The sequence below is a fragment of the Muntiacus reevesi genome, chromosome 5 (genome assembly GCF_963930625.1).
Source record: "Muntiacus reevesi chromosome 5, mMunRee1.1, whole genome shotgun sequence".
Classification (NCBI taxonomy): Eukaryota; Metazoa; Chordata; class Mammalia; order Artiodactyla; family Cervidae; genus Muntiacus; species Muntiacus reevesi.
Window position 1 is genome coordinate 83863050 of NC_089253.1, and position 16749 is coordinate 83879798.

Here is a 16749-nt window from a genome sequence, read left to right on the forward strand (position 1 = left end):
AATTTTGCTATTATTTCAGGTTATTTAATTGTTAATAGTTTCTCTAATAGACTATGGCATTTTGAGACTATTCAAGGCTTTTGGTTGGTATTACTTACATATGCTTGCATTGGGAAGGGGTAGTAATCTTTGTTAGCTGATGTGACTTAATATGTTACAAAATATGTTACTATTTTCTTTTATAGAAATTCTGAAAATTATTGTGGAAATGTTTTTACCTCATATGAACCACCTGACATTGGAACAGACTTTCTTTTCACAAGTGCTGCCAAAGGTATAGTACTATTATTATCTTAATCAATCTACATGTTATCAAGGCTATTAAAATCTAGCCTCAGTTTTAGGCCATTTATTCTTAATTTCTTAATGTATCACATGCTTGAAATACAAATAAAACAGTTAAAAATGATTTCATGTGAGAATATAATGATGTTAGTGTGATTGTTAGGTGAATAAACAACTTATGTTTTCGAAGAATATGGATTTTTTACTAATTGAATTTTTATTATTTGTAGTTAAGTTTAAAGCTTTTAGTTACTTTTAAAGCTAATCATTGAAAATTGGGATGGATGATGAAGTTAGTTAAGTCTCTTTTTGTATCTTCTCTGTACAGTTTATTAATAATTGTTAAATTTCATTGTCTGGAAAAATGAAACCAAAATTTATCAAAGCAGCCTTAGAATAAAAATGGCCAGAATATTGGTAAAATTAAGTAAATTAAGAGAAAGCATCAAATTCACCACTGCATTGCCTTTTAGATATATGTGGTATACCTTTTCTCTGAAAAGCAGAGTCATTACTTTTTTTTTTATTATGAGAACTAAAGGTACTTTGCTGACAAAGTGAAACTTTTTTGTGTGTGATAACTTATCTCTTATTAGAATGGACTTCTAAGTTTAGTTTTAAAGCAAATAGTTATCAAACTCCTTTTACTCATTCACTCGGTTTTCTAAAAAGATTCTTAAAATTTCTTCTTGATACCAAAAAAAAAAAGTCCAGCTAACATGGATGAAAAGGAGATGTTGAGTGTTAACAGGCCTAAGGGAAACAATACCCTCTTTAATTACAATGTGTTGTCAACTGTGATTATTCTTGTAGTGTAGTGTTTAGGCCACTTAACTTGTTTAGATCTTAATCTGGTTAACTTTTCAGACAAAAACACTTAGTTCTGAGGTCAGTACTGTGTCTCCAATCTAGGAATGGTGTTTTGAGTTGGTCAAAAATGGAAACTGCTTAGAAAACAAGTGAATAGGTAATTCACAGATTCATTATCACTACCAGAAAATATCCTTTTAATGTTCACATGGATGTTGATTGGTTAAGATCATCATCTTTTATTTATTTAAGTGTAAGAAGAGCACTTTTGTTACAACACCAAAAAGTGAACTTTGAGTGATTTCTTTATGGATGTTATTACAGAATTGGAAGACATCAATTTTTGTTGAAGACTTTGTATTTTTCAAAGAGTTTCTATTGTGAAAATACTATACAAAAAATACTATGTATATATACACACACACATACTATTAACTTTATTAGGTACAGTTGTTATACTGGACAATATTCTGTGGCTATTAATGCCAAATTAAGTCAGTTTTTTTCTTGAACGGTGTGTCTTTCCTTTTCTAGTGATTTCTATTACTGCTGTTTATGACCTGCTTTGTTTTCACAGACCGTGAGATTATTTGATGACATGATGTATGAGTTAACCAGTCAAGCCAGAGAACTGTCAAGCCAAAATTTAGAAATCCAGAGCACTCTAAGAAATATTTTACAAGTATGTCAAGTATATTAGGAAGGGGGGGTGGGGCAGAACTTCAAGAGTGTGAGGATTTTTATACTAATATTAGCTGTATACTCTTTATATAATGGTCCAATGCTAGAATTAAATTTATAGAATTAAAGATATAAAGATATTGCAAAAGACATAAATGAATTTTTATATAATTTTGTGCTTAATGAACATCTAAACTTGTATAAGTTTAGACAAGTAATAAACTAGTGTAAGACAAATAGAATCAAGATATCACGCCCTGTCTATAATTCCAAGGCATATGTGTAGAACACCTGCCATATACTTTGATGAGTGGGTTAGTATGCCAGCTTCTTTTTTTTAACCAAATAGCTAGCCAGTTTTAACATTTGTAATTCTGATAGACTAAAGTTATGTGTAAGGAGGAACAGAGGGTCTGTTTTGTTCATTGCTGTATCCCGAGTACACCGTTTAGATGCACAGAAAGTATGTTCTGAGTGAAACTTCTTTCCTTATTTCCAGACAATGGTACAGCTATTAGGAGCTCTTACTGGATGTGTTCAGCATGTCTGTGCCACTCAGGAATCCGTCATTCTAGAAAACATTCATAGCCTTCCCTCCTCAGTCCTACATGTAATCAAAAGTACATTTGTCCATTGTAAGGTGAGTGATAGGTCTAAGTACAGTTTAAATGGCCTAGAATCCATGAGCAAAGGGCTTGAGTTTGTGGTGTTTATAATGTTTGTTCAGAAGCTTACATTTAACCTGTATTATTGCAATGGATTTTTCCACAGAGCAAACAGCATGTATGTAAACATTTGTTTCAAAATAAGTAGTTATAGAGAAATCTTACAAAGGGGGCTCTTGCAGTTTTGTTGTTGTTGTCTTATTCTATTTCCTCTTGGTAAGGAAAGAAGTGATATGGATTCATGTTGAGTCAGAGGGATCCTGAAATAGTTCTGTCGTGGCATTGGTGACTCAGGTGAATTCCTTAACAATTAGGTGCCTATAAAAGGACCTTGACCTTTATTTAGTCCTGTGGCAGCTTTAAAGCAGAAAAGCTGGCCTAAGATTTGTAGGTCACAGGGAGTTTTGATAATGCTGTTTGTTGGGTGAATGCACATCTCTAGTTACCTAATCCTTCTCTTTTGTGATAGGGTACTAAGATGTCATGCCATGGACCTAAAGTTATTAATCTCCTATCTCCTTTTTTGTTCTTTACTTGTAAGATCTTAGAAGTCAGAGATTGTATTTTATACATGCCTGCATCTCTCAAGTACACTATATATGATGAAAGTTCATTAAGCATTTCTTTAATGAATGAATATGTCATTCAGTAAAAATATTAAATTTATAAGCTCTGATAGAATGAGTTAAAATAAATTTGGCTCTTGAGCGTTCTCTGATTTACTTTTTTCCTCTTGTTATTTCTTTGTGATCAGAATAGTGAATCTGTCTATTCTGGGCGTCTACACCTAGTCTCAGACCTTCTGCAGGCTCTTTTTAAGGAAGCCTATTCTCTTCAGAAGCAGCTCATGGAACTGCTGGATATGGTGTGCATGAACCCTTTAATAGATGAGCAAGATGATATCTTGAATATGGTAGTAGGTGAGTGAGGAAAACTTACTACTTAGTATGTGATGTATATTGACTATAAACCATGCATCAACTAAATTATTGAACCTAATCATTGTTTCTCATTAATGATTCATGATATTAAATGTCTAAAACCATTTAAATCCTACCCAATAAACTTTTAATCTTTTCAATTTTTAGATTTTGTGAAGTTGATATTTGATGTATTAACATAGATTTATATATTTAGTCTAGTGATTTTCCCTACTTTCTTCAATTTAAATCTGAATTTGGCAATAAGGAGTTCATGATCTGAGCCACAGTCAGCTCCTGGTCTTGTTTTTGCTGACTGTATAGAGCTTCTCCAATTTTGGTTGCAAAGAATGTAATCAATCTGATTTTGGTATTGACCATCTGGTGATGTCCACTGCTTTATTGAATACACCAAAGCCTTTGACTGTGTGGATCACAATAAACTGTGGAAAATTATTCAAGAGATGGGAATACCAGACGACCTCATCTGCCTCCTGAGAAATCTGTATGCATGTCAAGAAGCAACATTTAGAACTGGACATGGAACAACAGACTGGTTCCAAATAGGAAAAGGAGTACATCAAGGCTGCATATTGTCACCCTGCTTATTTAACCTATATGCAGAGTGCATCTTGTGAAATGCTGGGCTGGATGAAGCACAAGCTGGAATCAAGATTGCTGGGAGAAATATCAATAACCTCAGATTTGCAGATGATACCACTCTTATGGCAGAAAGTGAAGAAGAACTAAAGAACCTCTTGATGAAGGTGAAAGAGGAGAGTGAAAAAGTTGGCTTAAAGCTTGACATTCAGAAAACTAAGATCATGGCATCTGGTCCCATCACTTCATGGCAAATAGGTGGGGAAACAATGGAAACAGTGAGAGACTTTATTTTTTGGGCTCCAAAATCACTGCAGAAGGTGATTGCAGCCATGAAATTAAAAGACGCTAAGTCCTTGGAAGAAAAGCTATGACCAACCTACAGAGCATATGAAAAATAATAGACATTACTTTCCCAACAAAGGTCCGTCTAGTGAAAGCTATGGTTTTTCCAGTAGTGATGTATGGATGTGAGAGTTGGACTATAAAGAAAGCTGAGCACAGAAGAATTGGTGCTTTCTGAACTGCGGTGTTGGAGAAGACTCTTGGGAGTCTCCTGGACTTCAAGGAGATCCAAGCAGTCCACCCTAAAGGAAATCAGTCCTGAATATTCATTGGAAGGACTGATGCTGAAGCTGAGACTCCAATATGCTGGCCACCTGATGTGAAGAACTGACTCATTGGAAAAGACCCTGATGCTGGGAAAGATTGAAGGCGGAAGGAGAAGGGGACGACAGAGGATGAGATGGTTGGATGGCATCACCGACTCAATGGACATGAGTTTGAGTAAGCTCCAGGAGTTGGTGATGGTCTGTAGTGCAGTCCATGGGGTTGCACAGAGTCAGAGACAACTGAGCAACTGAACTGGACTGATATATTTAGTCAATGTTCAAAGTAGGTTGTTTCTCCACAATGATTGGCAAAGAAAGCTGTGCAACCTTGTACCTTTTAAAGCAGTAGCTTTCAGAATTTTTAAGCCATAAATTCATAGTAAGAAAGTTTTCATTCCTTCCTGAAACACATATAATTACATATGTATGTGTATGTTTGTGCATGTGTATGTATATACTACACTTATTTATTATACATGAAATAATGTACTCTTATTATAGTCTATTTCATTTTTAAAAAGTACTGATTGCTCCTTCATTAATTATATCACTTGCCAAATGCATCATGACCCAGAGTTTAAGAAACAATACTCCATAAGGGCAAAGTTTGCATTCATAACTTCAGCATAAGGAGAATAAGTTGGTTTCGTACAGTATTATAAGGTACCTTTTGCTCTGTAAAACCACCCCCCCAAATCTATTATATGGAAGCAACTACTAGGGAGTTCCTTGGGGGTCCAGTGATTAGGACTTGGGGCTCTCACTGCCAGGGCCTGTGTTCAGTCCCTGGTGAGGGACTGAAAATCCTGCAAGCTGAGTGGCACAGCCCAAAAAAACAAAAAAGAAAAATAAAGCAGTTACTGTTTCATTTATTCACAGTTCTGAGTTAGTATTTTTAGGCTGGGCTGAGGTGGGACAAGATTTCTCTGCTTCACAGGGTGTAACTGGCTCACCTGGGTGTTTGTGGCCATTGACCTTACTCATGACTGGTTATGAGCAGAGGGAGGAATAATGTGCTGAGTCAGCTATGTGTACCCCATCATCCAGCAGGTTAGCCTGGGATCAGCTACCTGCTGATAGCCTCAGGGGTTGTCAGAGCAGCAAGAGAGGGCAGGCCCCAGTAGCCAGGCACTGTAAAGTCTTTGCTTGCTTTACGTTTATTTTTGTCCTGTTGACCAAAGTAAGTTATGTGGCCATGCCTGGGGTCTGTGGAAGGGAACTGCTGAAGCTCATGGACACGGGAAGGGGGTTTATTGTGCTTATTTTTACAAATTATCTACTGCAGGCAGAGTAGAAACCGTAATAAGTACTGTACAAGTTTGTTTTGATTCTTCTTTGTTAGGTTTTCTTTCCTTAGCAGTATATCATTTTTTGTTAGAATATCTGCAGAATATTTCAGTTATAATAGGCCACAAATTTTACTCCACTGAACATTTTTCATTTTATTTAGGTCATAGAGTAGCTATAAGCATCAAACTTAATTTTCCATATTTTATAAAAACTCTAAATCAAAAGTGTGACACTTTTACTAATTATTTTGATATAATTTTTTAAAATTATATTGCTTATTTTAACAAATGTTAAGATCATTCGTTAGATATTTTTAAACTCACTCCATATAATATTTCAATGTCCTAAGAGTTCTGTTCTCTTTCCTTGTAGTTATTCATTCATTGTTGGATATCTGCTCTGTCATTTCCAGTATGGACCATGCATTTCATGCCAATACTTGGAAATTTATAATTAAGTAAGTTTTTGTTTTGCTTTTACTTTTTGTAATGTATTTTCTATATCCAAAGTCTTAATTAAGACTTTGTTTTAAGTCTAAGTTTTCTTAGATTGCGTTTAAAATATTTTGTGTGGGTTTGTGTAATATTTACTGACACTGCTCTCTGATAATCCAGATATTGTACATGTAACTCCCAAACTAAATCTTACTTCTTTATCCTGCCATCTCTAAAATTAAAAAAAAGTTCTACTCAGTTAGCTAGTACATCTGAAATAATAGGGCATGGGTCTTAACCACTTGCCTACTGCTACTGGTGTTTAACTATCAACTATCCTTTTTCCAGGCTTAGGTAAGTTAATAATTATAATTAGAGCTGAATACAAACCCTCATTATATGCTTTTGAGTTGTTTAATTTCATTTATAATTTTAACTAGAACATTGTGTGAGGTTACTAGGGAGAGTGTCCATAGCATTCATCAGATACTTGGGGGTGGGAGGAAGTATAGTTGAGATGTGAAAATGGTTAAGAACCTCTACTTTATACATATGCATAAAACATTAAAGATCAGTGTAATACTTTCAGGTCTTGGGTGCTTTTCTTGCACCAGGTCGTTACATTGCCAACAAGTAATAAATAGTGCAGTGCTTAAAAGTGTCAACTCACAGCCATGCTGCATATACTTGAATCCTTTCTGAAATCAGGTATCCTCCGGAAGTCCTAGGCAAGTTAGTTAACTTCTCTGAGCCTTAGTCTGCTCATCTGAAAATGGAAGTTATAACAAAAGCACCTTCTTTATGGGGATATAGTGAGAATTAATTGAGTTTATCAGTGTGAAATGCTTGCCTCTGCAAGGCACATAGTGAGTGCTCAATGAGTTAGTCATACTACCATCACCATCAGGGCTTCCCAGGTGGTACAGTAGTAAACAATCCTGCCAACGCAGGAGACGCAGGTTTGATCCCTGGTCCAGCAAGATCCCCCGGAGAAGGAAATGGTGACCCACCCAAGTATTCTTGCCTGGAGAATCCCATGGATTGAGGAAGCTGGTGGGCTACAGTCTGTAGAGTCGCAGAGTCAGACGTGATTGAGCAACTGAGCACAATGCCATCACCATCAAATATCGTCTACTCTTGCCCACTTCTGATTCATTTTCTATTCTTCATTCAGACTGATCTGCTTCTAAAAATGTCAATCAAATCATGTCACTCTACTGCTTAAAATCCATCCAAGTTAGAGTAGATGTCTCTGTTGCAGCACCCCGAACTTCTCCACCTTAGCATTTGTCACAGCTGCAATCAGTCAATTATTCTTACATTATTTAATCTTCTTTCTTGTGCTGGACCAGAAATTCCATACAGACAGGGCAGAGATTGTGTCTTTTCATTCACTCCTCTATCTCCAGGCCCTCACAGACTCCAGTGTATAGTAAGAGTTCAATTAATATTTTATAAGGAGAAATTAAAAATTAGCCATTTAAACTAATACGACAACTTCAGAGGTAAAGTCAGCATGTCTTAATTATGCCATGTCTATTATAAATGATGCATTTTGATTTTTTATATATTCTTTCAAATCATGTTTTTATGGTCCTAAGTTACTTGATGTGTTACTTGTGGTGATTATATTTTCTTTTTATTCATTTAGGCAGAGCCTTAAGCACCAGTCAGTTATAAAGAGTCAGCTGAAACACAAAGATATAATTGCTAGCTTGTGTGAAGACATTCTTTGCTCCTTCCATTCTTGTTTACAGTTAGCTGAGCAGATGATACAGTCAGATGCACAGGTAAAAATATGGGCTGACAGCACTGTGAACAGTAGCTTTTTTTCCTTTGACAGTTATTACTAAACCTTACTTGAATCTATGTATCAGTTTACCAAAATGGGTTTTAATTTGTTTTGTTTTTGTTTTCAACCTGTGAGATTATTTGCAGCCCAGTATTACTTTTCACCCAGAATGTTACATTAGACTCCTGTAACTCCTCTACTTTCATTCCCTCTACACTCAGTCTGTCCCTGCCTTTTTAAATACTCGCTGGTTGGTCAAGGCATTCTTCTCAGAATCCTTTCAGTCTTTTCTACTCTCACACAGAAGTCTAATTCCTTAGTGCTGTTTTTATTTAAGGTTGTTTTGATATAGCCACAGTGAACCTTTTCTTTACCAATCCATTGCAGCTTGTAGAGAAGCAGTATACAGATGTGCGTATGTGTGTGTATCTGTCAGTCTTCTAAACTTGGTTTATACTTATATATATTTATATTGATTTCAAAAAATTATAGTGTTGAATTGGCATCAGTTTTATAAAACAGATTATATTCTGAAAATTTGTAATATGCTTATTGGGAATGACAGTTTATTTTCCTGTAACTATTGTGCATAGTCTGTTCTCAGACTAGCTCTTTAAAGTTTAACTCATAAAAGTCCTAAATTATAGGACTAACAGTACGCATGACTTAACAGTTGTAAGTAATAATTTCAATGAGTTGTTATCATTAAGTTGCTAAGTCGTATCCAACACTTTGTGACACCATGGACTGCAGCACTCCAGACTTTCCTGTCCTTCACTGTCTCCTGGAGTTTGCGCAACTTCATGTCCATTGAGTCAGTGTTGCTATCTAACCATCTCATCCTCTGTCACCCTCTTTTCCTCCTGCCCTCAATCTTTCCCAGTATCAGGGTCTTTTCCAATGAAGTGACTCTTTGCATCATTTGGCCAAAGTATTAGAGCTTCAGCATCAGTCCTTTCAATGAATATTCAGGTTTGATTTCCTTTAGGGTTGACTAGTTTGATCTCCTTGCAGTCCAAGGGACTCTCAAGAGTCTTCTCCAATACCACAGTTCAAAAGCATCACTTCTTCAGCCCTCAGGCTTCTTTATGGTCCAACTCTCACATCCATACATAATTACCGGAGAAACCATAGCTTTGATTATATGGACCTTTGTCAGCAAAGTGATGTCTCTGTTTTTTTATACACTGTCTAGGTTTGTCATAGCCCCTGTTTCCTTCCAGGGGGCAAGCATCTTTTAATTTCATGCCTGCAGTCACTGTCCACAGTGAATTAGGAGCACAATAAAATAAAATCGGTCACTGTTTCCCTATCTATTTGCCATGAAGTGATGGCACTAGCCAGGCTTCAGCAACACGTGAACCATGAAATTCCGGATGTTCAAGCTGGTTTTAGAAAAGGCAGAGGAACTAGAGATCAAATTGCCAGCATCCGCTGGATCATTGAAAAAGCAAGAGAGTTCCAGAAAAACATCCATTTCTGCTTTATTGACTATGCCAAAGCCTTTGACTGTGTGGATCACAATAAACTGTGGAAAATGCTTCAAGAGATGGGAATACAGACCACCTGACCTGCCTCTTTTGAAACCTGTATGCAGGTCAGGAAGCAACGGTTAAAACTGGACATGGAACAACAGACTGGTTCCAAATAGGAAAAGGAGTACATCAAGGCTGTATATTGTCACCCTGCTTATTTAATTTATATGCAGAATACATCATGAGAAACACTGGGCTGAATGAAGCACAAGCTTTGAATCAAGATTGCCAGGAGAAATATCAATAACCTCAGATATGCAGATGACACCACCCTTATGGCAGAGAGTGAAGAAGAACTAAAGAGCCTTTTGATGAAGGTGAAAGAGGAGAGTGAAAAAAGTTGGCTTAAAGCTCAACATTCAGAAAACTAAGATCATGGCATCCAGCCCCATCACTTCATGGCAAATAGGTGAGGAAACAGTGGCTGACTATTTTTTGGGGCTCCAGAATCACTATAGATGGCGATTGCAACCATGAAATTAAAAGATGCTTACTCCTTGGAAGGAAAGTTATGACCAACCTAGATAGCATATTAAGAAGCAAAGGTCCATCTAGTCAAGGCTATGGATTTGCCAGTGGTCATGTATGGATGTGAAAGTTGGACTGTGAAGAAAGCTGAGCACCAAAGAACTGATGCTTTTGAATTGTGGTTTTGGAGAAGACTCTTGAGAGTCACTTGAACAGCAAGGAGATACAACCAGTCCATCCTAAAGGAGATCAGTCCTGAATTTCATTGGAAGGACTGAGGTTGAAGCTGAAACTCCAATACTTTGGCCACCTGATGCGAAGAACTGACTCATTTGAAAAGACCCTGATGCTGGGAAAGATGGAGAGCAGGAGAAGAAGGGGACAACAGAGGATGAGATGATTGGATGACATCACCAACTCAATGGACATGAGTTTGGGTAAACTCTGGGAGTTGGTTATGGACTGGGAGGCCTGGTGTGCTGCAGTTCATGAGGTTGCAAAGAGTCTGACACGACTGAGTGACTGAACTGAACTGATGGGACTGGATGCCATGATCTTAGTTTTTTGTATGTTCAGTTTTAAGCCTCCTTTTTCACTTTCCTTTTCACCTTCATAGAGGCTCTTTAGTTCCTCTTTGCCTTCTGCCGTTAGAATGCTATGAAGTTGGTATCTCTCCTGGCAATCTTGACTCCAACTTGTGATTCATCCAGCCTGGCATTTCACATGGTGTACTCTGCATAGAAGTTAAATAAATTCAATGGTAAATGAGTTAAATATTTTTCCATAGGATAACAATAACATCTCTTCCTGTCATAGACCTGTGAATGGATACAGGAAATTCCTTTGTACGTAGTTCTTTGCCCAGCAACTGTGGGAGTGGGCGTGTGAGGATTCATTCAGTTCCTAAACACTGGTCACAACTTCTAGGGCAGGGATGATCTGGAAATAGAGACCTAGAGGAGGGTGGGAAGTTTGAAAAGGGCTTCTGAAATTGGTAAGAGGGAGTGTGGAGTAGCTTTAGGAAGGGGCAAGCCCTTTCCTTCTTGCTTCTATTCTTTTTATCTATCCTCTCCTTCCATCCCTTTTTTCCTTTTCTGTCCCCACTTCGTTCATTTACCCTTTCTGATTCCCCTCACCTTGCTGAAAGGAGAAGGTATTTGCTTAACTATCCCGTGTCAGTGGCAGGAAAGATGCTCCTTTTTCCACCTTTGTCCTGTACATTTATATCCTCCACTGCAGCCTCCTCTTTTCCCAATTTCTATCGTGCTTATCTTGACACCACTAACCCCCAGTTAGTACTTATTCAGAGAGTAAGACTAGACAGATTCCTTGGAGAGAAAGGAGAAAGCTGAAGCCACAGTATAGTCTGTAGTGGAAGAGGAGAGAGAAGTCCTGAGGATACCTGATCAGGACGGCTGTTTGTACATAAGGTAGATAAGTTCAGTGCATATGAACTCCTTGTATATGAAAATCAGAGAATTGTAAACTTTCCTAACTGTCCAAGTAGACTTTCATGTTTTTCCTTACTTGCTTTTCTTTATTTGGGATTCATAAGTGTAGCTAGCACTAACTGCTGTCCATTGCCTGAAATGGAGCTTTGAAAAAGTCTCTGTAGTTTCTCCTTTCTTAAGTCTAAATGTTAAAGAGCAGTGCCCTCTGGTGTTTACTATTGATATTTATTGAGGACTCAAACTGTTTCATTAAACTCTTCCAAGCAGTTTTTTCACCTTGCTTTTAAAAACATCAGAAGGAAACCACTCGATTTCATAGGTAGTATGCTGTTTATGGAAGTATATAGATGTATGAGTCCCTGAATTATGTAGCTGAGGCAACTATATAACAAATGATCACAAATGACTGCAAATCAGGTGGCAGATTTATTCACTCACAGTCCTAGAGGATAAATCTCTGAAACATATCAGCAGGACCTTGTTCACTTGCAGACTCTGTGGGAGAATCTGCTGTATCCTGTCTCTTAGTTTCTGCAGTCACTGGCATTCCTGGATTTGCAGCTGAACAGCTTCAGTCTCTGCTGCCATCATCTTCTCTCCTTGTCTCTTCACATTATCTTCATAATAAGGACACCAGTCATGTTAGATTAAATGCACATCCTACTCCAGTATGACCTCATCTTAACTAATTAACATCTGCAATGTCCCTACTTACAAATAAAGTCACATCCTGGGGTTTTGGGCATTAGGACTTCAACCTGTCTTTTTAGGAGACACAGTTCAACCCATGGCAGCTCCTATAATGGATACTTTTTCTCTCAAGTCTTGAACATGGTTTCAAAATGAACCATTATATATAGACTTTGTAACAAGCTACCAGTAATTTAGATGGGGAAAATTTAGATATAAATTTGTACTATAATTCCTACTTTTGCTAATGTAATGCTTATAGAAAGTTATACTCAGAAAAACTCATTTTAAAATCTGTTGCCTACAGTTGGATTTATTCCTCACTACATTTAGATTTTATCAGTATTTTTCTTTCATCAGTACTTTAAAGAAAGGAAGAATAGCTCAATATTTTGAAACATTAAACACATAGCACATATTTTAAAATAATAATAGAAAAAATAATAATAGGATTATACAAATTGTTTTACAGCTTGATTTTTTACTGAATCTATCTTGAGGCTCTCTGTATCCTTGAGGGTATGTCTACCCAATTCTTTTTAATAGCTCTGTGCCACTGCAGTTTATGAATATACCTTGGATTTATTTAATCATTCTCCAGCTAATGGAGAATGGTTCATTTCAATTTTCATGACATAAGAAAGGTTACATTGCATTCCTATGCTGGTATTTCAGTAGAATATATTTCCCAAAGTGGAATTGCTACTGGGTCAAGGAGTTTTCATGCTCAAGCTTTTTAATAATAATAGTAGTAATGCAAAGAGGGTGTTAGGCTCCCATAAATGTTAAAATAAAGTGCTTATTACTACACTTCCATATCAACACTGGAATTTTATTAGTCTTTTTTTTTTTCTATGTTTCTTTTTTTTTTCCTTTATTTTTTATTAGTTGGAGGCTAATTACTTTACAGTATTGTAGTGGTTTTTGCCATACATTGACATGAATCAGCCATGGATTTACATGTGTTCCCCATCCTGAACCCCCCTCCCACCTCCATCCCCATCCCATCCCTCTGGGTCATCCCAGTGCACCAGCCCTGAGCACTTGTCTCATGCATCCAACCTGGACTGGCTATCTGTTTCACACTTGACAATATACATGTTTCAATGCTATTCTCTCAGATCATCCCACCCTCGCCTTCTCCCAGAGAGTCCAAAAGTCTGATCTATACATCTGTGACTCTTTCTGTCTTGCATATAGGGTTATCATTACCATCTTTCTAAGTTCCATATATATGTGTTAGTATACTGTACTGGTGTTTATCTTTCTGGCTTACTTCACTCTGTATAATGGGCTCCAGTTTCATCCATCTCATTAGAACTGATTCAAATGTATTCTTTTTAATGGCTGAGTAATAGGGAATATTATTAGTCTTTTAAATCTTTGCTAATCAAATAGTCACCTGTCCTCCAGCTTCAAAAGATATATAATTAAGTTGTAATTTGGAGGTTTTCAATATTACTTTATTGGAAGTTTGTAGTTTCTTTTCTACGATCTTCCTTCTCATGTCTTTTATCTGCTTTCTTTTATATCTCATTCTTTTATGGGTTTTTAAGATCTTTTTCTTGCAGTCCATGGTGTCGCAAAAAGTCAGACATGACTTAGTGACTGAACAACAACAGAGACCTTTTTCTTTTGACCACTTACTGATCCCCATATAGCAAGGGACAATTAAGATATTAAAGATTGTTTCACTGTCAGATCAATCAAATATCACCTCTTTTGCTGTTTTAGATTATTTTCAGTAATACAGACTAATTTTTTGAAATATCTTTATCATCACTGGGTGTGTTTTGTATTGCTTCTAACAATAATTCAGAGAACAGTTATTTTCTCATGGAACATGTTTCCATTCTGTGTTTATTAAGAGATATTTTTAGAAAATCCTGTCTCATTTACAGGTTTAGCTAATTTCATGTTCTTTTCATACTTATTATGCTTTCTTATTTTCTTTGTTTGAAACAGGATAATACGGACTACAGATTATTTCAGAAAACACTCAAATTGTGTCGTTTCTTTGCCAACTCCCTTTTGCACTATACTAAGGTAATTTTTTTTTATTATGCATGAATGTGAAATCTACAATACATTGTAAGTTATCCTGTTTTTTAATTCCTGCCAAAAACAATCTTGAAGTTATTTTGTCAAGAGTATATTTTGTAGGGTTTTTGGTTTAATATTGTTTGTTAAATATTGAGCATCTGTTATATTGTTTAGGTTGCTACCATCATATTGTTACTAGTTTTATTCAATTTTCTGAAAAATTTACTTTGTAAGTATAAACAAAATTATTTCTATAAGCCACAGATCAGTTTTTTAAAAGATAATTCAATTTATCTTTACTGTTGATAAATTGTTTCTAAAGTAGGCTGTTAAAATTTTAATATTAAAGTTTAAATGTTCAAGCTGTGTAATAATTTTAAGACCTGCATATTTGGGAGTTGTCAGGGTAGCATAGTGATAATTGCAGATATATGAACAGAATAGATAAGTTGTCAAGGAAGATTATTTAGAGAGAAGAGCAGGGGATACTTAACAGCAGCCAGTGAAAGAAATAGCATTAATAATAAATGTTAGTAATTAAAAAACTATTGTTTATGTTGAATTTGTTTTTGCCCTTGTCGTCCTCCTTTCTGATGAAAAGATAAGGATCTTCAATGATTGTTTATTAGTCAAAATTCCGTGACAGATACACTGACTACTGACACACGCCATCCTGGTTGGTGTGCTGAGTTTGTCCTCTGGGCCACAACCACTCACCGTATTTGGCTGCTCTGACACTGTGTTCCCTGCAGTTTGCAGGGTGTGTATTTCAGTGGCAGAGGTACATGATGGCGAGGTCCTAGCTCCAGTGGTACTTTTGGGTAGTTACCCATCTGATATTTGCTGATATGTAGGAAGTAAAATGTGCCTAATTGTACTGAAGAAGCTAAAAGTTGTTCAGTTCTATGAAGACCTAGAAGACGTCCTAGAACTAACATGAAAAAAAGATGTCCTCTTCATTGTAGGATTGGAATGCTAAAGTAGATACTTGGGGTAGCAGGCAAATTTGGCCTTGGAGTACAAATGAAGCAGGGCAAAGGCTAAAAGAATTCTGCCAAGAGAATGCACTGGTTACAGCAAATACCCCTTTTCAACAACACAAGAGACAACTTTACACACAGACATCACCAAATGACCTATTGAAATCCAGTTGATAACTTCTTTGTAGCCAAAGATGGAGAGGCTGTATACAGTCAGCAGAAACAAGACCTGGAGCTGCCTGTGACTCAGGTCACCAGCTCCTCATAGCAAAATTCAGGCTTAAACTAAAGAAAGTGGGGGAAACCACTAGGCCAGTCAGGTATGACTTAAATCAAATCCCCTATGAATATACAGTGGAGGTGACAAATAGATTTAGGGACTCAGATCTAGTAAACAGAGTGCCTGAAGATCTATGGACAGAGGTCCGTAATATTATACAGGAGGCAGCAAACAAAACCATCCCAAAGAAAAAGCAATGCAAGAAGGCAATGTGTTTCTTTAAGGATGCTTTACAAATAGCTGAGGAAAGAAGAGAAGCAGAAAGCAAAGGTGAAAGGGAAAGGTACACCCAACCAACTGTAGAATTCCAGAAAATAGCAAGGGGAGACCTGAAGGCTTTCTTCAGTGGACAGTGCAAAGAAGTAGAAGAAAACAGCAGAAAGGGTAAGACTAGAGATCTCTTCAAGAAAATTGGAGCCTGGTGGGCTGGGAAAACCCAGAGGAATCGGGTGGAGAGGGAGGTAGGATGGGGGACCGGGATGGGGAATACGTGTAACTCTATGGCTGATTCATATCAATGTATGACAAAACCCACTGAAAAATAAAAAATTTAAAAAAAAAAAAGAAAATTGGAAATATCAAAGGAACATGTCATCCAAAGATGGGCACAATAAAGGACAGAAACGTTAAAGAGCTATTAGAAGCAGAAGAAATCAAGAAGAGATTGAAAGAATACACAGTAGAGTTGTACAAAAAAGATCTTAATGACCTGGATAACCATGATGGTGTAGTCTCTTACTCAGAGCCAGACATTCTGGAGTGTGAAGTCAAGTAGGCCTTAGGAAGCACTGCTGCCATTAAAGCTAGTGGAAAGATAGAATTCTAGCAGAGCTATTTAAAATCCTAAAAGACGCTATTAAAGTGCTGCACTCAGTATGTCAGCAGATTTGAAAAACCCAGCAGTGGCCACAGAACTGGAAAAGGTCAGTCCTCATCCCAGTTCTCAAGAAGGGCAGAAGTAAAGAAGTTCAAACCACTGGACAATTGTACTCATCTCCCATGCTAGTAAGGTTATGCTCAAAATCCTCCAAGCTAGGCTGCAATATTATGTGAACTGAGAACTTCCAGATGTTCAGGCTGGGTTTAGAAAAGGCAGAGGAACCAGAGATCAAATTGCCAACATTCACTGGATCATAGAGAAAGCAAGGGAATTCCAGAGAAACATCTACCTCTGTTTCATTGACTACATTAAAGCCTTTGACTGTGGATCATAC

At 36.9% G+C, this 16749-nt stretch overlaps 1 protein-coding gene across 3 annotated transcripts in view; it reads left to right on the forward strand.

Annotated features, from left to right (window-relative positions):
- Nucleotides 1-16749, forward strand: part of FIRRM (FIGNL1 interacting regulator of recombination and mitosis) — a 50648-nt gene that overhangs the window by 7341 nt on the left and 26558 nt on the right. For all 3 annotated transcript variants that reach the window (XM_065935666.1, XM_065935668.1, XM_065935667.1), the window contains exons 3-9: nucleotides 186-274; nucleotides 1673-1777; nucleotides 2276-2416; nucleotides 3196-3361; nucleotides 6235-6319; nucleotides 7948-8086; nucleotides 14198-14278. In XM_065935666.1, the coding sequence (XP_065791738.1) occupies nucleotides 186-274; nucleotides 1673-1777; nucleotides 2276-2416; nucleotides 3196-3361; nucleotides 6235-6319; nucleotides 7948-8086; nucleotides 14198-14278 (806 nt within the window). The remainder of the gene's footprint in view (nucleotides 1-185; nucleotides 275-1672; nucleotides 1778-2275; nucleotides 2417-3195; nucleotides 3362-6234; nucleotides 6320-7947; nucleotides 8087-14197; nucleotides 14279-16749) is intronic.